At 33.8% G+C, this 20,888-nt stretch overlaps 2 protein-coding genes across 4 annotated transcripts; one reads left to right on the top strand and one right to left on the bottom strand.

Moving 5' to 3' along the window:
- Window positions 1-4,696: 4,696 nt before the first annotated feature.
- LOC107631245 (NADH dehydrogenase [ubiquinone] iron-sulfur protein 1, mitochondrial) lies at window positions 4,697-9,769 on the top strand. The gene is made up of 5 exons (XM_016334626.3): window positions 4,697-5,769; window positions 6,356-6,602; window positions 7,127-7,421; window positions 7,934-8,308; window positions 8,651-9,769. The coding sequence occupies exons 1-5, from the start codon at window positions 5,355-5,357 to the stop codon at window positions 9,545-9,547; spliced, it is 2,229 nt and encodes a 742-aa protein (XP_016190112.2). The 5' UTR covers window positions 4,697-5,354; the 3' UTR covers window positions 9,548-9,769.
- A 212-nt stretch (window positions 9,770-9,981) lies between these two features.
- On the bottom strand, window positions 9,982-11,436 carry LOC107631247 (carbon-sulfur lyase). 3 transcript variants are annotated; one of them, XM_016334627.3, is made up of 2 exons: window positions 11,305-11,436; window positions 9,982-10,628 (listed from the first exon to the last, which is right to left on the bottom strand). In XM_016334627.3, the coding sequence occupies exon 2, from the start codon at window positions 10,617-10,619 to the stop codon at window positions 10,206-10,208; it is 414 nt and encodes a 137-aa protein (XP_016190113.1). In that variant the 5' UTR covers window positions 10,620-10,628; window positions 11,305-11,436; the 3' UTR covers window positions 9,982-10,205. The 3 variants fall into 3 exon arrangements, with proteins under 3 accessions (XP_016190113.1, XP_088365636.1, XP_020975228.1); XM_088509510.1 differs by having other exon boundaries at window positions 11,345-11,384; XM_021119569.2 differs by lacking the exon at window positions 11,305-11,436 and adding an exon at window positions 11,171-11,302.
- Between the last annotated feature and the right edge of the window lie 9,452 nt (window positions 11,437-20,888).

Raw genomic sequence — 20,888 nt, 5'->3', positions numbered from 1 at the left:
TTGAAAGAATAATCCGTTTAAACCATCTGGCCCCGGAGCTTTTAAGCTTCCCATACTAAAGACTGCGTCCTTAATTTTCTCGTCTTTGATCTTTGCCATTAGCTTATCATTCATCTCTCTAGTGACTCTCGTTGGTATATCTCTTATGCACTATTCCAGGTTCCTATCCCCTTCAGAAGTAAACAGCTTAGTAAAATGTGTTTCTACTAACCTCATTATGTCTACTTCTCCTTGTATCCAATGTCCTGCCTCATCTTTCAATTTGTCAATTCTATTCTTCATTATTCTCTGTATGGTTGTTGCATGAAAGAAGGCTGTGTTTTTGTCGCCCCATTTTAACCATTTCAACCTTTATCTTTGCCCTCAATATTTTTCTTCTTGTTTCCAAAGATTTGATATCTGGTTCTTCAGTTCTCTCTCTTCTTTGATCTCTATCCGTCATATCGCCCTCTTGTATTTGATGTAACTCACTTTCCTTTTTTTCTATTTCTTTATTTACTCTTTTAAACTTTCTTCTGCTCCACTCCGTCAACTCCCTTTTGCATCTGCTTCTCTTTTTAGTAAATTGATTCTAACAGTTTCTGTTTCCATCATCCTGCTGCCAACTCCTCCTAATTACCTCTTTGCACTCCTCATGCTCTGTCTAAAAGGCCTCAAACCTAAATTCTTTTTTTATCCGATCTCGCGGTTGTGTTTCCAAAATTAAAGCACAATGGTCTGAATTTATTGCCTGAGCAGCTTTTAGGATAACATTCTGGTATATATGCAGCCATTTCCAATTTACTAACACCTAGTATTTCCCTAGTGATAAAGTTGTTTCTTGGATTGTTGTACCATGTGTACCTACTTCTTTTAAGGTCAATATCCATTAAACCATTATCATCTACAAACCTTCTAAATGTATCTAAATAAATTATTGGTTGTGGATGAATGCCTACCTTTTCGTCTTGACTTAGAATATCGTTAAAGTCCCCCAAATAAGCTTGAGGTTCTTCCCTGCTCCTATTACTTACCGTAAGCTCCTGCCATAGTTTCCTTCGCTTTTGGAAAACTGGGTTACCATACACAAAAATGCCCTGCCATTTCAGAATATTATTAATGTTAATACTAGCTTTAATATAGTTATCACACCACTCGTAAACATCGATATTAGTATTAGATGTTCATAACAAACATAGTCCACCGGACAAGCCCTGGGGTTCTACGCAAAACATCTTGTCAAAATTAAGCCTTCTTCTTATCCTATTCATTTTTTCTTGACTGGCCCTAGTTTCCATTAAAAACACTATAAGCGGCTTTACCTTTTTACATAGATTATACAACTCAGAAATTGTCGGGGCAGCCGCTATTCCCCTACAATTCCAGCTAATGATACTCAGGGCTGAGGTTGGGGCATGTTAAGATCCGCCTCCTCAACCATTTGTATTCCTTTATTCTGACCAGAGACATGCTTAGCTAACCGATACTCCCCTGTGCCCAGAGCGGTGATGCTGTTCTTTACTTTCTTGGGTTCCCTGTCCTATTGCTCCTCCTTCCATTCCCTGTATATTAGCAATGGAACCTGTTTGTTTTCTCGTTTCCTTTTCAAGTTCAGCTTCAATTCCAACTTCTTAGCTAGTCGCGTTTCCCAATCTGCCTGTGCTTCCGTTCCTTTATCTATCTTCATCGCTTGCTAACTCTACATAGTAGACGTTCTCAACTGGCTTGACATGCTGACCCACAAATCCATGTTCTCCATTTTGAGCTTCCTTGGATAGCTTTCTTAAAGCATTCTCCTCCGTTCTACCCTTCAGCAGTTCTTGATTTTTTTTTCCCTCTGTTCTGGCTTCACATGTTTGTTTGTCCCTCATTCTTGCTAACATAAGTCTTTTTAATTCCTGGCCTATGGTTTCTTTTTCTTTTTCTTTCGGGCCCAACTTCCAATCTTCCATTTTATAGCTGTTCACTTCTTCTTCTTCTTCAGTTATATAATTATTCAGCCCATTTCCTTCAACATTCCATGCTTGCTGATGTAAAGCCCTTGTGTTGGGCCCAATATCCCTTATTTGTCCGTTTTCACCTGATTTCTGCACCTCATACCTCCTTTCTCCCTTATGGGCCTTTTTGTTATTGGCCCATTCGTTGTTCCTCTCTCTTATCTCCTTAATGAGATTGCTGAGTTTATAGGCTGCTCCTAGGTCACGCTGCGTATCCCTCTCTTCTTGAAAATCAGGAATTTTCAGTACTTCTTCTACTTGCTCCTCTGCATCTGCCATATCTTCTTCTCTCCTCATTTGGTTTTCCCAGACACTTTTCTCCCGGATTTTCTGCTGCAGTACTTGCTCAGCCCTAATCTTACTCTCCTTAGAGCTTTGTTCTTCACCACTCTCTCTATCAGGGTTCAGTTGCTCACACGCCAGCTCCTCCCCTTCCTCTCTCCATCCTTGTTGTTTTGAGATGCCTCCTCCCATGGTTGGACCTGGTCGTCCCTGGCTTACTCCTAGTCCCGGTGAGTATTTCTTCTTTGTTGGATCCCAGCATGCCATGACTGTTGGATTCTTGCATGTTTTCTTCTCATGCCCTATTATACCACAGTTGAAACAATAGCTGTCTAGTAGCCTCTCATACTTGAAAAAGACCCACAATTGTGGCAACTTCTCTCTATCTAACCAGAATCCTATAGGTAGAGCCTTAGTGATATTGATGCTAACCTTGATTCTTAGATATGGTCTCCTAAGGACTCCATCTACTTTTGGATCTTCAGCTTCGGCCAAGACTCCTAACATTTCGTCGATAAGAATATATGTCTCTTTATCCATGAAGTCATGTGGAATGCCATGCACTTGAATCCAAAATTTCATGAAGTCATGGTCAACTTCGAAAACTGATTCGCCCTCCCTCCATAATATGAGATTGACCATGTTTCCTTTGACATTCCATGGTCCATTTCGAATAATCTGTAGCCCTTTTTTTCTGTCTTTGAAGCTGAATAACATCTTCTTCCATCCAATGTCTGTAACTGCAACACCTTGAGGGTTTTTCCACATTTCCAGCAAAGCATTCTTACATGTTTTGAAATTTATCTCCTTGTCACTTATTAACTTACCCACCACATTTAAGCATTCTTTCTTATATCCCAGTTCTCTAGGCTTGTTGAGCTTGATGACTTTTTCTTCGATATTGTTCATGTTGTAGGTTGCTAAAGAAGAGTTGTTGTGTATTTCAGGTTTTCCAGTGGTTTTGAAGGTTCGAGTTGAGCGATGATTATGTGAGAATATAGATTTGGTAATTGAAACAAGGTTGAAAATAACTTTCTTTTTGGAGAAGAACCCGAAATTCTTAGAAAACTCACCTATTGAGAGAAAAAGAGCTCCTAGAGGAGAAAATAACTTTTTTTCTATAAATGAATAAATGTTAAATATTCAGATTTTATAAAATTATTTTTAGTTTAATTTTTTTCATATATAATGATTTTTGTTTTGTACATATATAGATTTTTTTTTCTTTGGAATTTGGAGTGCACTGAGAAAAACGGTGGAAGCAATCACTGGGTGGGAGCCGCGGGACCCAACTCAACAACCCACGATGGGTTTGGGTATTTGTTAAGAACTATTCTATTGTTTTTTATAGAGATCATCAAGAACTATTTAAAAGCCTAAAAAATCAATAAACAAACATATTCCTCCTAGAGAAATAGTTTGCTTGTTAATAGATATAAACGAATTAAACAAATATTTTATCCCGTTTAGTTACTCTTTTTTTTCGGACTTGTTATCCCGTTTAGTTTGAAATTTATTGTTTCTTCTTCGTGGGCCTTTAACTCGGTTCATGTATATATATAAAAAAAATACTCGGTTTATAACCATGTAGATGTAGACCGAAAAAAAAAAAGCATGTAGCTGAATTCTGAATTTTGGCTTAACTAAATAGTGAAGACTGCAAGGCCAAAGAAATAGTAGAGCCTGTGGACGAGTTTGAATTTGAGACGTTTTGTATTAGGGCAAGTGGGCAACTGCTAATAACTCTGTCTCCTTTTACCAAAAAAAAAAAAAAAAAACTTCTGTCTCCTCCTAGCTTTAGACAAAATCATAAAAAAACTGTATACCAGAAAAAAAAATCATAAAAGATAATTACTATAAATATTTGAGATTCATAATATAACATGGAACTATATATTATATACGCGATCTTTGTATACTTATTTTATATGTTTTACCTCTTATATTAAAAATTATAAATTGGGTAAAGTATATTTTTTGTTCTTGAAGTTTGGCAAAAGTTTCGAAAATAACTCTAAGTTTTATTTTATTTTAATTTTGTCCCAAAAATTTTTTATTTGCATAAAAAATATACCATCGACGGCTAAATTTTCAAAAAATTTAAGACCAATCTAATAATAATGTATAAAAATTATGCTTGATTTGTTTGTGTTGAGAGTTGTTCTTATGAAATTGTTGTTGAATTTGTCTTAAATTTTTTGAAAAATTAGCCGTTATGGATATATTTGATACAAATCGAAAACTTTTGGAATAAAATTGAAACAAAATAAAACTTAGGAATATTTTTAAAACTTTTATCAAATTTTAAGGATAAAAATGATACTTTACCCTTTTTATTATATTTTTTCTTTCGGAAGAGAATCAAGACCAAGAGATAACCTCTGTGTCTGTGGTGACTAGGCTTTTTATTTCACAACAATTGGGCTTATGCCCAAAACGAAATCTCATGTATTTTGAGGCAATAGAAAAGATGAGATAGGCCCTCAACGACGGAGTGGTGGCTAGAAGATGAAGAGTGAAGACCTCCTCCTAGTGCCTGGAGAGAAGCTTGAGTGAGATCCGGTTTATTGTCCGGGTAGGGCGGTTTCGGGTCTTTGGGCAGATCAGCCTAGCTGCCACTGGGCCACATCCAAAAAAAAAAACACTGGCGTAGTCACTCACTGCTCACAATCACAAGCATAGGTCGGTGACTGAACGAATGGGCAATGCTTCCAAAAAATGTGGAGAGGAAACTATAAGCGTAAGGAGCATGAAATTGAGAGGCCCATTTGAACAACATTCTACATTCATCATTTCATTCACCAACACCATTCGTATACAGACCGGATCAACCCGAATAATAAACCGGAGCATCCCACCATAATTTCTCTTCTTCCCCTTCAACTCCACACACACCAACACTCTCCCCACTCAAATCAATAGACCCAAAGATCAATCGGAGATTCAGATTCCTGCAACGATCCGACAGCACCCCTCAAATCCCACGGGAACGCCGTAACACAATCTCATAGAGAGAGAGAGAGAGAGAGAGAGAGAGAGAGAGAGAGAGAAGAAGAAGAAGAAGAAGAAGAAGAAGAAGAAGGAATCGGAAGAAAAATGGGGCTGGGCTTGTTAGCTTCAAAGGCCATGAGACCCACCTCAAGGCTACTCAATTCTCAAAACCCTAGGAACATCTTCATCCGCACCATTGTCTCCAAGCCCGAGCTCCAAAAGCCCGAAGCTGCCCAGGCCCAGGCCCCTCCCCCGGATCTTCCGCCCCGGACCCCCGTTGCCGGCGCTAGGGTACACTTCCCTAACCCGGAGGACGCCATCGAGGTGTTCGTGGATGGGTACCCGGTGAAAATCCCCAAGGGCATGACTGTCCTTCAGGCCTGTGAGGTTGCCGGCGTCGACATTCCCCGCTTCTGTTACCACAGCCGCCTCTCCATTGCCGGTAACTGCCGCATGTGTCTTGTCGAGGTCGAGAAGTCTCCCAAGCCTGTTGCTTCTTGCGCCATGCCTGCTCTTCCTGGTCGGCTTCTTATTCTTCTTCTTTTTCTTTTTGAATGATTAGCTGTTGTAGTTCGTCCTTTTGTTGATTATATGCATAGGATTTCATTTTGGTGTCCCTCTTGTATTGTGATTGCCGGATACGGTTATGACATGTTGGAATTTGATCATGTTCATGATTAGAGGGATTCGGCACATTATGATGATTTCTTTTTTCTTTAATGGATTTCCACTGGCATGTACAAAACTTTGTTATTAACAGTTTATGTCCAAATTTGTGCTTCCTTGAACATATTATGAAGTTTGATCGGGTTACGTTGTTGCCTTGTTGACATATTATCTTTGGTGCTTTTTTTATTTTATATATTTTTTAAAAGGAACAAACTTTCAAACCGTTGTTTCTGTGTTTAGTAATTATCCGTGTCAATTGTTAATTTTGCAGATTTCTCATTAGTTCTCCCTTTCTCTCTTTGCACACTGATTTCCCTGTATCGTGTTTCTATAATAGAGAAATTATAAGTTATCATTCGCATTAAGCCGAACACACTAAATGAATACAATGCTTGGATTTTGTTTGGATGGGGTTTTAACCTTTTATTGATCTGTAGGAATGAAAATTAAGACCGACACACCTGTTGCAAAGAAAGCTAGAGAAGGAGTGATGGAGTTTTTATTGATGAACCATCCACTAGATTGCCCAATTTGTGATCAAGGTGGGGAATGTGATCTTCAGGATCAGTCAATGGCTTTTGGTTCTGATCGTGGTCGGTTCACTGAAATGAAGAGATCTGTGGTAGATAAGAACCTTGGACCTTTGGTGAAGACTGTGATGACTCGTTGCATTCAATGTACAAGGTAAATTTTTTGCAAATCTAATTGTGTGAATTTTGGATATAAAGGTGCTATTTCTTTTTGTATCAAAATAAATAAATAAAGGTTTTGTGTAGTGGAAGTCAGGAATGCATTATGTTATACAAGCTATGATTATATTGTTCTAGATAAGTAACTTCCACTTTAATGGTTTATATCATGTTTATTTGTTGAATAATCTTTAAAAGAATTAAGCATCCCCTTATTCTAAAATGAGTCAGTGGTCGATACCACATTATGGAAGATTTTGAAAAAGATTATGTATTAAACTAATTTACATGGAGTGAAAATTGCCTTCCTTGGAGATATGTTAATCTGATTTTCATTTTGTTCCTGTTTGGGCTGGCTTTGGCTTCTTTTAAGTTGTCTTAAACTAACTTACATAAAGTAAAAATTACCTTCCATTTTATGTTTTCACTTACTCACTTGAATGCTAAATGTTGTGTAAAGCAATGTTATGTGGTTTGCTAAAAGGCTCTTGTGAAATTCCTTTTTTTCCCCCCAAACAGGTGTGTTAGGTTTGCAACAGAGGTTGCTGGGGTTCAGGATCTTGGCATGTTAGGTCGTGGCAGTGGAGAGGAGATTGGGACATATGTTGAGAAACTTATGACAAGTGAACTTTCTGGAAACGTGATAGATATCTGTCCTGTTGGAGCACTCACGTCGAAACCTTTTGCTTTTAAAGCCCGAAATTGGGAATTGAAGGGAACAGAAAGCATTGATGTTACTGATGCCGTTGGATCCAATATTCGAATTGACAGCAGAGGACCTGAAGTCATGCGTATTCTCCCTCGTCTAAATGAGGTTTGATCTGATGAAAATATTTTACTTAACTGTTTGTGGTTCTTTCTTGTGGTTGCTAAGGCTCCAATTATTTTTGTGGCACTTAAATTTATTTGTTTCTGTAAACAAAAATCATCACTCTGTTGATACACTAAGCTGTTGTTAGTCTGCAGATGTTTAAGGAGCACTTGATCCTCTTGTGGGTGAGATATTGGAGGGACAGTAAGGTTTTAACATGTTAATGTATTTTTGGTGGGGTTGCATTCCCTCATTAGTTTTTCACTCAACAGGATCCTGTGGGGGGGAGGAAGGGGAGGGGATGGGAGATTAAGGTGCTTTACCTAGACTCCCTGCATGCCTTATATTGGACCCCACAAACTTTGGCCTGCAAAAGTTTTGTTGTTCAACATATTTTTTCATAGTTACATGCTTCTTTGTCATTGTTACTTGTTGCACCTTTTTTCTTCTGTCTAGAAGGTTCTTTTTTATATTTATAGTTTGCCGATATAGTTTATTCTGCATTCCCTTTGCAGGACATAAATGAAGAATGGATTTCAGACAAGACCCGCTTTTGTTATGATGGTTTGAAGAGGCAGAGGTTAAATGACCCTATGATTCGTGGTCCTGATGGACGTTTTAAGTCTGTCAGCTGGCGCGATGCCCTTGCTGTGGTAGCTGAGGTTGCCCACAAAGTTGAACCAGAAGAAATTGTTGGAATAGCTGGCAAACTTTCCGATGCTGAGTCCATGATTGCACTAAAAGATTTTGTAAATAAGATGGGATCAAATAATGTGTGGTGTGAAGGCATTGGTGAAAATACTAGTGCAGATTTGAGATCGGGATATATTATGAATACTAGCATTGCTGGTCTTGAGAATGCAGATGTCTTTCTGTTGGTTGGTACCCAGGTATATCACTAGTCTCTGATTTTAGTGAGTCATTTCTAAATATTCCTTATATACGTCTTTCTAACTTTGCTGATGATCAAATGGTTCTTGTTTTATTCAAATTCCATTTCTTTTTAGTAGTTACCGTGTCCATGCACTTGATTCTATAACTGTTATTTTGGGGTTTATAGGCATGGGTAGGTTTAGAGAATACAAGACTATCAACAACAAAGAATTTTTGTGAAGTATTCTATATTTTTGCTGAGTTCATCTACTATTTACACATTGTGCTTTCTTGGGTGCATTATTTTTTTGTATTTGGTTATCTAATACTATCTTGTGTGTTTAATATCAAATTTGCAGCCAAGGGTGGAAGCTGCTATGGTTAATGCCAGAATACGCAAGACTGTCAGAGCAACTCAAGCCAAGGTTGGGTACATCGGTCCTGCTACTGATTTCAACTATGACCACCAACATCTTGGTACTGGCCCCCAAACACTACTTGAAATTGCTGAGGGCCACCACCCATTCTCCAAGACTATATCAAATGCCAAAAACCCTGTTATCATTGTTGGTGCTGGAATCTTCGAGAGAAAGGACCAGGATGCAATTTTTGCAGCTATTGAAACCATTGCAAAACAAGGGAAGGTTGTCAGACCTGATTGGAACGGCCTTAATGTATTACTTCTTCATGCTGCCCAGGCTGCTGCACTTGACCTTGGACTTGTGCCTCAATCTGAAAAAAGTCTCGAGTCTGCAAAATTTGTATATTTGATGGGTGCCGATGATATAAACTTGGACAAGATCCCAGCTGATTCTTTTGTTGTTTATCAAGGTCACCATGGTGACAAGAGTGTTTATCGTGCCAACATCATTTTGCCAGCTGCAGCATTCAGTGAGAAGGAAGGAACCTATGAAAATACTGAAGGATGCACTCAACAAACTCTGCCTGCAGTTCCAACAGTTGGTGACTCCAGGGATGATTGGAAGATAATTCGGGCTCTGTCTGAGGTGTCTGGAATCGATTTGCCCTATGATTCAGTTGGTGCTGTTCGTGCTCGAATCAAGATTGTAGCCCCAAACCTACTGCGCCAAGATGAGAGAGAACCAGCTACATTGCCATCTTCTTTGAGGCCAACCTTCAATACTAAGATGGATACCACTGCATTTGGGACTGCCGTAGAGAATTTCTATATGACCGATGCAATTACCAGGGCTTCCAAGATAATGGCACAGTGCAGTGCACTGTTGAAGAAATGAAGCATGGATTTTAATTTTTTGGTTTAAATAAAAAACAGAGATTCATGTTTTTTGTTTTCGTGGACAATGCACGAACTTGCACCCCCAAAGTTTCTCGGTTGTTGAGAGTACCTAATAAAATTAAATTAGGCTTTATCTATTCCATTGTAATATGCAGTGTAAAAGAACTATTTTGTAGAATTATTGCCATGTACAATTTCGGGTTACCCGATTGATTGTGAAGTTCACTCTTACCATGAAAATTTTCCATGCGAGAAAACCAAATGGTCAAATTCGTATGGCTAACTATCGGCTTTTGCTATTGTATATAATTAAGTGTTTATGCTATTCAGAGCACTTGCCAACATACCATAACAGTCATTAATACAAATATGAAAACTCGTCTCTCTTCCCATCTCATATAAAGGAAGCATAAACATTCTAAAGCAAGTATATCGGTAAAAGAGACGTAACTTGTTCATGACTCTTTCTTTTTATTCTTATTGTTTGGTCAATTGTGAGCATGTTGGTTTGGGATACCAAATCCACATCCATATTCATAATGTTCGAGTATCTGCGGGCACTTACATACAGTAATGCAAAAGCAGAAAAGAAGTGGAAGGAAAAATATCTTCAAGATGACTATTGATCTCATCTATGTCCTAGTTCTTGTAGGGAGTTACTTCTGAACCTTTGAAAATGAAGAGATGTCTGACTGATTAAACCAGCTCTCCCAGTTCTTGCCATCAGCCTTCCTGACTTCAACGTGAGTCAATGTTCCAGGGTCCACACATCTGAAAGTAACCGCAACACCATCCGGGTTTGACCGCGGATGATAGAACGAGCTTATACCGCAGATCTTGCAGAATGTGTGCTTTGCAGTGTGAGTGCCGAAGGTGTAAGTTGTAATAAACTTGGAAGATTCCCCTAAAAGCTGAAAATTGACAGCAGGCACAACAAAATGAGTATTGCCTCTCATGGAGCAGTCAGAGCAGTTGCAGTCCCATGCAACAATACTTGAAGGAGCAACCACTTTCCACCTCACACTCTTGCAATGGCAACCTCCGGTATGCACCACTGTTTCAGCATCCATTTCTAGTATCTAGAAAGAAAGAAAGAATGAATGAATGAAAACAAATGGTTCACAATGAAACATTGGTATTAATTCCTCTCGGAAGTTCACATAGACAAATACACAAACATCTTATGAGCAAGTATATTATAAAGAATTAATATGCACAGCTATGGGATTGTTGACCTCGACGAAAGTAGAAAAATTTGTAGAAATGCATGATGACGAATAAGCAACAAAATTTAGAATGCTATTGCTCAAGAAAACAAAAGCAGGAGTATTTGTTTCCCCTAAAACTAGATAAAAATTTTAAAATTATCCCTACATCTTATTTTGTTATAAAAGTTTTGGAGTTGCATCGAATTTACCTAATAACTTTTTCAAAAAATTTATGACTAATTCAACAAAATTTTACAAAAATACGCTTCAACACAAACAAATAATAGTTATCATGCATTATTGTTGGATTGGTACTAAACGAGCAAGGAATATATTTGATATAAATAAAATAAAATAAAACTTAAAAATATTTTTAAAATTAACAAAATTCAAATGTAAAAAAATATATTTACCCAGTAAAAATACAACAGTTTTCTTGATTGAAACAGAACTACCAAGCATAGCAGAAACTCAGAATCTATGCATGAAAATGATCAAATATTCTTAAGAATAAAGAGTAGGTATCAGCACAAAAATGAATTTTGACCTGATGGGAAGATAGTTATTTGGGACTCAGCCTACTTCACCTGAAAAAAGGAAAACTTTTCCCAACTTTGCTTCGGCTGATATGACCTTTCATATCTTATATTTTTTATTTTTTATATATAGATATAACTGTGACTGACTTTTGCTTAAGAAACATTTAAAATACAAATAATATTCAGAAAGCATGTTAGTACTTAGTCATTTTTCGTTTAAATTTAACCATAAAATAAAGAAAAGGAGCCTAAGCAACTATTATATAGTAAACGATCAAATTCACCCTAAATTTTAAATTAGTCCCAAATTTTTTTTTAAATAAATTTGTCTTTCAAAAGTTGCTAGTATTAGTATACACCTTAAGTGATATTATAATACACCTTTAAAAATTTTAATTGATTATTAACATAATAAACTTATGAAATTAGATTAAATCAAAACTTAATTAAGGAGATAACTTGAGACATTAGAATTTCTTAATTTATAGTTGATTTAATCTAATTTTACAAGCTTATCATGTTAGCTGCCAATTAAAATTAGTAAGTATACGTTGTGATGTCACTTAACATGTCACGTGAGCAAATTCTAACATCATTAACAATGGAAGTGGTGGAAAGATTAATATGACTAACTTAAAATCTTTGAAGGCGAATTTAATTAAAAAAAAAATTGGAGACCACTTTGGAGAACGAGTAATCTTTTAGAGACTAATTTAAACATTTACTCGTGTTTTCTCCCTTCTTTTTTTTTTTTTTTTTTGGGATAGGTTTCTCCCTTGTCTTTTTTTTTTTGTTTTTGGTGGATGTCTCATCTGTTTCTTTTGTTTTCTTGGTCATGGTCTTATCTGCTTCTGACGTTGCCCAAAAAGGAAGCTTTGCTTGGTCGAATGGGCAGCCCAAATTATGGGAAAGGCTGTATTATATGGGCTAAACTTTCATAATAGCGGCCATGACTTTTTATTAGGCCACAAGCAAGTATTGGCAGGGTTTGAGAAGTTATCAAATACCGAAAAAATAGTGTGTATACTGTATAGTATATCATCTAATTTCTGAGAAGTGAATACAATTTTATTTTATCATTGCTAATTTTCCTTTCCTTACAATTTTCAAGTTAACCTTAACAACCTTAGGTTACTTGATTCGTAGGAAGTTTGTTCTCTTTCTATTGGCCTAGTATTTAGCTTCTTTCAAACAATATTTAAAAAAAAATAGCAAAAATAGCAAAAATTAGAAGTCCTCGGTGGGAACCAAGTCCATACTCCATACCCTTTTGCAATGGCGGTTTTTTCTTTTTGACAAGGTTATGTAACAAAGCACATGGAAGCCCTAAGAAGTAACATAAGAAGTTGTGTTGTGTGTGCCCCTCCTGAGGACCACATAGTGATGAGTGATGACTTAGGGTCCTTTAGCTTCCTAATTGTGGGCAGTGGGCACCCATTACCTGAAAGATATTTATGGTACAATCTTCCCATTATTATTGAGCTGGATTCACATGCCCAACTTTGTACTACTCCACCACTTTCCTTTTCAATAACTACACCTCTTAACCTGTGTAGACACTAATTTACATCATATGTGCATTGCACTTAGCAAAGGTAAAGTATAAGTCATAACCAAAAACAAAATCATTATTATGGAGCTTAGGATAAGGAACATAGAAAACTGCTGACCTGGTCCACAATTACATTGATTGATATTCTTCTTCATTTTCTTCTTCTTTTCATCCATCCATCCATGTCTCTCTTTCTCAGAAATCGAGTACTTAGCCCCACCTTACCTAAGCTGCGACTTATGAACGTCACAACTCACAAGGTTTTATTGCCCTTGGGACCTATAAGCATCACTAGCTAGCCATTGCTAATCATCATAAAGAATTATATGATATACAATAGTGGTTATTTTTGTAATTCAGATATTATATTAATAATATTTTGTTATATTTTTATTTCTTCCAAACATACAAGCATGCCCCATGAGGCATGAGATATAACAAATTTTTTTCTAAATCTTTTTTTTCCCCCAAACATGTTACTTTTATATATTTCAAAAGAAAGTAAGGTCATTATAATAAAAAAATTGGAATTTTTCAAAAGGAAAAGTATAGGGAGATAATAAAAATACTAAACAATGTGAACAATAAATATATCAGATGTTCATTTCACTAGGTGTATGGATGGTTATTCTAATATTAAGATTTAGATGGATAATTTGGAGGTGTAGTATGTTTTTATTTGATTGGTGGTTGTTCATGTTGTTTAAAAAAGTCATTCGTTACTTAGCATTACCCTTTTTCAAAAACATCTGTCGTCTAAGAAAATTACAATAATATTTAATCTAGAAATAGTGTAGAAATTAAATAAAGAAAGACGAAGAAAAGAAAAACATATGAATCATATTATATTGTACACAAATAATAGAGATTTTTTCTTAGATAAAAAATGTATAAGTTATTTGCATGATTCCAGATGACATTCAAGGTCGCTTCTGTAGTGGGGGACTACGTGGATGTCTCTTGAAAGTGATGCAATGATGTTATGTAAGAAGAACCTTTCTCTGATTTAGGATTAAGATCATTGATACAAAAAAATCCAACTCAATAAGTGGATGGATCGGATTTCATGCATGGAGGTACATATGTGATTAAAATATCATATGGTTGCTCCTGTTCCTTGTAAATGTTCATCGCATATAGACGACTCAACTGACTTACAAAGAACATTATTAAATCAAATATAAAAAGTATTTCAATTTTAATTATGGGTACCTTGGAACATGACTTTTAAATTAAAGTATTTTGGACTTATTCTTATGAATCAAACTTTATACTATTATTCAATGAAGCTTATGCATGCATTGAATTACATAATCAAGCTTTTGAATTTAATTAAATTAATACTTATTGGGATCTCATCCCTATACATTATCACCCAATTGAGGTTTAGAAACCCTATACCCTATTGGTTATTAGTATTTACTTTCGGAGTTAAAACCGAAAAGCTAGGAATAATCTAAACACTACGTAGTGATTATTTTGAGGTATTTAGATAGAGATAGAGAAATTGAAATTTAGTATTATGTTTATTCATTCAAAAATTGGTACTAAAATGTTAGTTTCTATTTTCAAAATTCCAGTATTTCACTATTTTTAAAAAGTAAAAATATATGAAACTGAATTTTTTTATGACAAAAACTGAAATTTTAATAATATTTTATACTTAAAATATCTTCATTTAAATTAATTAATTTCAACTTTATTCTTTGTACAAATTAAATTAAAATTTTATTTTTATTTTAATATATATCTCTCACTTTACACCAAACCCAATACTAAAATTTATTTCAATATCTGTTTTTATCTCTCATTTTCAGTCTTTTAATTTCTGTCTCTTTTCAAATAATACCTATAAATCCTACCCTGTCTCTAATACAAAAGCACTTGTCAAATTACGTTTTGTTTAGAAACTGATTCTAAGGATTCATTATGCACTCATTTCAAGGTAAAACAAAACTCTGTTTTATAATCCAATATAAACATACACATCATAGTTTGTCTGTAGCATCATCTTCGAATTCACTTTTTTATTTCGTCCCTACGCGCATCGTCGTTTATTGCCTTGTTCAAACTGTTGTTCACTTTTATTTTTATTTTATCAATTTCTTTTATTTTAGAGGAGTTTAATCCAACTCTAATAATCGAGCTTAAATATGACGTTTAAACAACTAAACAACAACTAATTGGGTTAGACCTTATATAGTATAACAGAAATATTTAATAACAAAAAATATTAACCAAAAACAGTCAAAATTTACCTTATTTAACATTTATTATATGTTATAATAATTAATAAATATTAAATAAAATAAATTCTGTCAGTTTTTTTTTCGCTAGTATTACGGATAACATAATCATAGTTACGTTGTCCCATCTAATTTTCATAAAATGTTTGAAATATTATGGACAAATAGGATCTACATATAAAAGGTTTCTATAGACATGTTACATGATAGAGTTTAATAACATCATTAGTCGATCCTACCTAATAGGACAAGCCTTTGTTGTTGTTGTTGTTTGAAATATTATAGACATGATAACGTGATCAGTTCTAACTCCGATGCTTAGTTTATATGTTGTAACCAACTAATTTTAATTTGGTTGAGTGGTCAGCTCACTCGTTCATTTAAGCAAGTGTCAGAAGTTCAAATTCCGTCTTGTCTTGTGTATGTAATAACTCATTGGCCAGCGCAACAAAATTTTTAAATGGAGCTAAAATTTGCACAAATTAATTTTTAGTATGTCAAATTAAAAAATACCGTGAACAAAAAAAATAATTTATATATCGTAATCCGTGATGTTGATAGTATTAATTACAAGTATCTATAATTCTACTGAACTTAATTAATTAACCAATCTCTAATGATTTTCTTTTCTTCTTTTGGGTACTAATTATTGGAATTCAGGTAGCTGTGACTCTAATCCGGAAAAAAAAAAGTGAAAAATAGATAGAAAGAACAGAGAGATCAGAATTATATTAATGTTACAAATATGAAGAGTATATAAAATTAGTTTCACATTAAAAAAATGATAAATTTATAAGATGAGAGACTCATTAATTTATTATCTAATTTTAAATTAGATGTGATATCTTCTCATTTTATATTCTCTCAATTTTTTTTAAAGTCTCCTTGGTAATCAAAGAGAAGTGTATGTGATTGTACATTAGTGTTAGATTAGTGAACTTCAAGTTATAAAGGAGGGAAATGTTGCTTAATTACAAAGCACCTTCACCTAACTACACTCACAATCTATCTTCCTTCAACTAACTCAGGGTTAACTGTCTTAACTGATTTTGCTAATACTAATTTACTTGTACAGCAAGATAAGTCTACCTACACTAATTAATAATCTAATTTAAACTCAATACGTTATTGTACAAATAAAGTTCTGTTAGTATTAAAAGAAATTATTTAAAACTAATATGTGTCAAATAAAAATGCATGCAATCATGTAATAGTAGCCTGTGAATTATTTTCTTCTATGTTTGGATCTGACCTGTTGAGAAATTGATATCCAGTAACGTCACATTACTAGTTTGATTTTCTATTATTTATTCTTTTCTTAATCAGCATCCATGCTCAAACAAGTTTATTCACTAATAAAGCTAGCAACAGAAAAAAAGACAAGGAATTCGAATATATAATGGACGATGAATTAGCGATGAGAAATCGGCACTAAAGTAAATTAATAGTAATAAATCTTATTCTTAAATGAGGCGACAAATATTCCCCTTAAATACGGCCAACCATATTGTGTTTATTCGGTGGTGCGTTTCATAAGACTGAATAAACAAACTTTTCTATAGTATATTGTTTTTATTCATTAAAAAGTTAGATAATGTTCTGTTTCTATGTCTACATGCATTGCTCTTATTAATTATCCCAATGCATATTAAGATATATAGCGCCAAAATTTATAGCGGTGGCAGATGGAATATATCATATATGGATTATAGTCCAAAAATTTCACCACCTCATATCGTGCATTTGTGCTACTGATTTTGATCATAATATCCATTTAGGTAAATTTAGCTATTACTGCTTGAATCGTAACTAGCAGGTCTTTTCCTTCTTAAATAATGCTCTAATTCTAGCCTACGAAGTACGGACATTTCGTTGAGTTGTTTTGTTGTGTTCATGTGTCAAACACATTTTGAACACGACATTCATTAACATTCATTCGATACACGTGTCTATTGTGTCCAACCATGTTTTAATAAAAAATAAAAAATTCTTCTTCGGACTTGGACACACCTAAATACTATCATTTGTCGGCGTATCCAGTCTTATTCTTAGCATGTATTGTTAAAATGAATTTAGAAATAATATATATTATTATTTATTAAAACAAAAAATATTTTAGATACTTTTATATAGTTAAAAGAAGACATTAAAAATAATTAAAAAATTATTTTATATTTTAATAATAATAAAATATCAAAAATTCATTATAATTTATTTAAAAAATACTTATATTCTATATATATGTTGTGTCCCCGTATCTTATATAATTTTAAAATTCGTATGTCCACGTATCTCGTATTGTGTCGTATCACATCTCTGTGTCAGGGTCTCTGCATCATAAATCCTAACGTAAGAGACCAATAATACTGTTTATTTTTGAGTTTATTAAAGGGGAAAAGAAATTTTAGTTATTCTGCAAGTATTATTAAGGAATTCAAAATCAAAATTTACTTTCATAAATATTTAATAAAACGTAATTTTCATATTAATTTATTATTCTAGTGTTTTATTTGTTGTCCTATTATATAAATAATTTAATTGAAATTTTCTTGATATATTTTCATAACTGTATGTATGCATAAAATTTATGTGATATACTAAATATTGGTATATGTTTAAAATATATATATATATATTAACAGATAAAATAAAATAACTAATAAAATATTCTTAGTCAAAGTAACATAGTAGAAAGTAGAGTGGAAGTAATAATTATAAATTAATAACTGGATAGATCTACCCAAAGTTCAATGCATGTGAGCACTACTACAAAGTATGTTAAAGCAACAAAATGGAATTTGCTTTTTTTTTTTTAATCACATTCTCTGAAACCAAATTATTGAATCATATGTCATTTTTGTTATCAAAAGTGCTGTGTTTTACATACCCGTGATCCGTTTTATCGATCTTTTCTTTTCCTCAATTCTCATTATGATCATAATCCGTGAACCACCACTCCATACAATGTTTATCTTCCTTTTGTTTTTTTGGTTTTGTTTTTCAGTAACTTTTGTTTAATAATACCACTCCATTCCAGTCCATTTAATTCCAGTTCCATATATATAATTTACCACAAAACATATGATATGCCTAAAGGAACTAAATATGGTAACGGAAAATAAAAAGGCCCTAGTCTCAATACAAGTGTACACATCCGATATACTACACGATATACATGCATATATGGTGAGCTAATAAGTAATAACTAGCTCTATTATATGTACAAGAATCTAATCGATTGTCTTCTTACGATGAGGTGCCATGCATTCATGTATAACATGTCGAAATAATATATATAAGAGAGTATTAATAGTGACAAAATATTAGATATAACTTTGCTAGCTGTGTGAGAAGTTTTCAAACGCATACATTGGTGTGTGTTAGGAGTATCATGTATGTATGAGATAGCAGCGTAAAATACCAGTAAACATTGCACACAATGACACAAATGTCCAATTATACATGTAAACCTACTAATTATATCCACTATACCGAGAAAAAGATTTTAAAATAAAGTTTTTCTTAAGATATATAAATTTTCTCTCAACTGGTTTTCGTCTTCTAAAATTTACTTGGATTGAATTGTAATTTGTCACTAACCTAATTAAATTATGATGAATTCTATCTAATTCCTTTTAAAATAATATGTAGGTTATTTTTTATGATATGTCACATTTTAATTGATCATTATCTTAATTTTAGTTAAATTATTTTATAATTTATTATTTGAGATGGAAAATAATATAATTTCTTAAATTATTAAAACTCCACTTATGTTAATTGAAGAATATTTTCACTCCTCCATCCTTTCTTCATCATGTTAAATATTAATTATTTTTTATTTAAAATATCATTTTATATTATTTTTTAAGCTGTTATATTGGTCTCTTTTTTAAGATAATACAAAAAATATTTTTTTATAAAAGTAATTTATTTAATAATTAATTAAATAATAAAGTATTAATAAATTAAAAATTAAAAAAAATAAAAATACTATAAAATATACTTTAAAAAAGTTTGATTTTATTATTTTAAACTTGTGTTATTAATTTTAACAATTTATTTAATTTTTCAAATAATTTATATATGATAAAAGATATGTTTACTTGTTTAGTGTACAAATTTTACTATTATATTCGTATATGCCTGATTTTAATTATACTTTGAAGTACTCTGAATAGATTTATTTTATTATATTATATTTTACATATATATTTTTTTGGTGTCTATTATATTTTACATATGAATATATGTTCCATCATGTAATTAAATAAAGATATATTTTTTTTAATAAAAAAATTTAATAATCTAACTAACCATTACTTATGTTGGTAAGGAGTGATCCACCGCAAGAAGATAGATAGTAATGGCGCCACCGCAAGAAGATAGATAGTAATGGCGTCGGCGCTGGCTATATTGAGAAGAACGACAAAGTTACTTACTGTTGGGAATAATACACCATTCCCCCTTGAGAAAATACCTTTCACAGAGAAATAAAATAGATACAATCACAACACAAGAATTTAATGTGAAAACTCCAATTACTGGAGAAAAAATTACGGCCGTTGTCAAATGACAACTAGAGAATATCACTATGTGAAAATTGTTACAACACATAGACTTCTTTCTCTCTAACACCAACACCCCAGTACACCCACACTCTCAAAGCAAATATTTAACTACACCTCACAACACTCTCTAATCAAAGAATATAGAGGAAAAGAAAAGTCAGATACAAGCTTTAAGTGTTTCCGACTGGTGCAAAAAATATGGAGAACTTAGCCTCATATTTATAGCCTAGGCCACCCACTCTATTTGCTATCCTAAGCAATGTGGGACTAATTCAACCAAATCCTAACAATCTCCACCTTGATTGAAATAGTCACACATCTTCAGCTTCCATAGTCAACATCGTCAATTCTTTGCCGCCATTGTCTATACCGACAATCATAGTTCAGAGAACTATCATACTCCACCATGAAAGTATACTCACTTGAAATTAGACCACTCTAAGCATTTCGCCTTAGTACAGATTGAAACCTTGCTGAAAATTCATGGTGCAACTTCCAAATTGGCTTTTCCTGGAAGTTCTCCAACCATCGACATAACTCCGCCACACACCTTGCATCTCAACGCCAACCAATGCCCGTGTGTAATTGTGGACCCGATTACCACAACTTATCCTTATCCATGGCAGTGCGGCAATACCATGAGGATACTTCTTGTCTTCTAGAGAACATCATCTTTCATACCAGAGATCTTCTCCTTCAACGCCTTGTGCAAACCTGATTGTATCAACACATCCTCGATTTGTATTTGCCACAAGGCAAAATTGATTCTTCATCAAATTTCTCTATTTCAAGCTTCACAGCACTTGAATATCCTGACATTGTTGTAACCGTATACTGGAATAGTATAACTCAACTGTAGACCGTGCACTAGGAAGGGTCCCCAGGAAAGAGAGGTGGGTCACAATGGACACACTTAAATACCAAGTCTTTCCTTAGCCAGAACCTTTCCAAACTGTACTCTCACAGTGTCACACTGCCTTCCAGTAACAACAACAGCAACCAAAGATCAACCTCAAGCCACAGGACAAAATTCTTTTATGATGTGGAAGGTCAGACTAGACTGCAACAACAGAGCATACTAAGAATAAATCCCACCGAACCGAAGCTCTGATACCACATGTTGGGAATAATACACCATTCCCTCTTGAGAAAATACCTTTCACAGAGAAATAAAATAGACACAATCAAAACACAAGAATTTAACGTGGAAACTCCAATTACTG

Source organism: Arachis ipaensis, chromosome B3 (genome assembly GCF_059453495.1).
Source record: "Arachis ipaensis isolate K30076 ecotype BB chromosome B3, ASM5945349v1, whole genome shotgun sequence".
NCBI classification, from domain to species: domain Eukaryota; kingdom Viridiplantae; phylum Streptophyta; class Magnoliopsida; order Fabales; family Fabaceae; genus Arachis; species Arachis ipaensis.
This window is presented reverse-complemented; position numbering and strand designations above follow the sequence as displayed.

What these genes read in the sequence shown, in the direction of transcription:
- LOC107631245 (XM_016334626.3), top strand. Translation starts at nt 5,355, where the DNA reads ATGGGGCTGGGCTTGTTAGCTTCAAAGGCCATGAGACCCACCTCAAGG. An exon ending in CGCCATGCCTGCTCTTCCTG is followed by an intron (nt 5,770 to 6,355) that starts GTCGGCTTCTTA and finishes ATTGATCTGTAG; the next exon opens with GAATGAAAATTAAGACCGAC. An exon ending in CGTTGCATTCAATGTACAAG is followed by an intron (nt 6,603 to 7,126) that starts GTAAATTTTTTG and finishes CCCCCCAAACAG; the next exon opens with GTGTGTTAGGTTTGCAACAG.
- LOC107631247 (XM_016334627.3), bottom strand. Translation starts at nt 10,619, where the DNA reads ATGGATGCTGAAACAGTGGTGCATACCGGAGGTTGCCATTGCAAGAGT.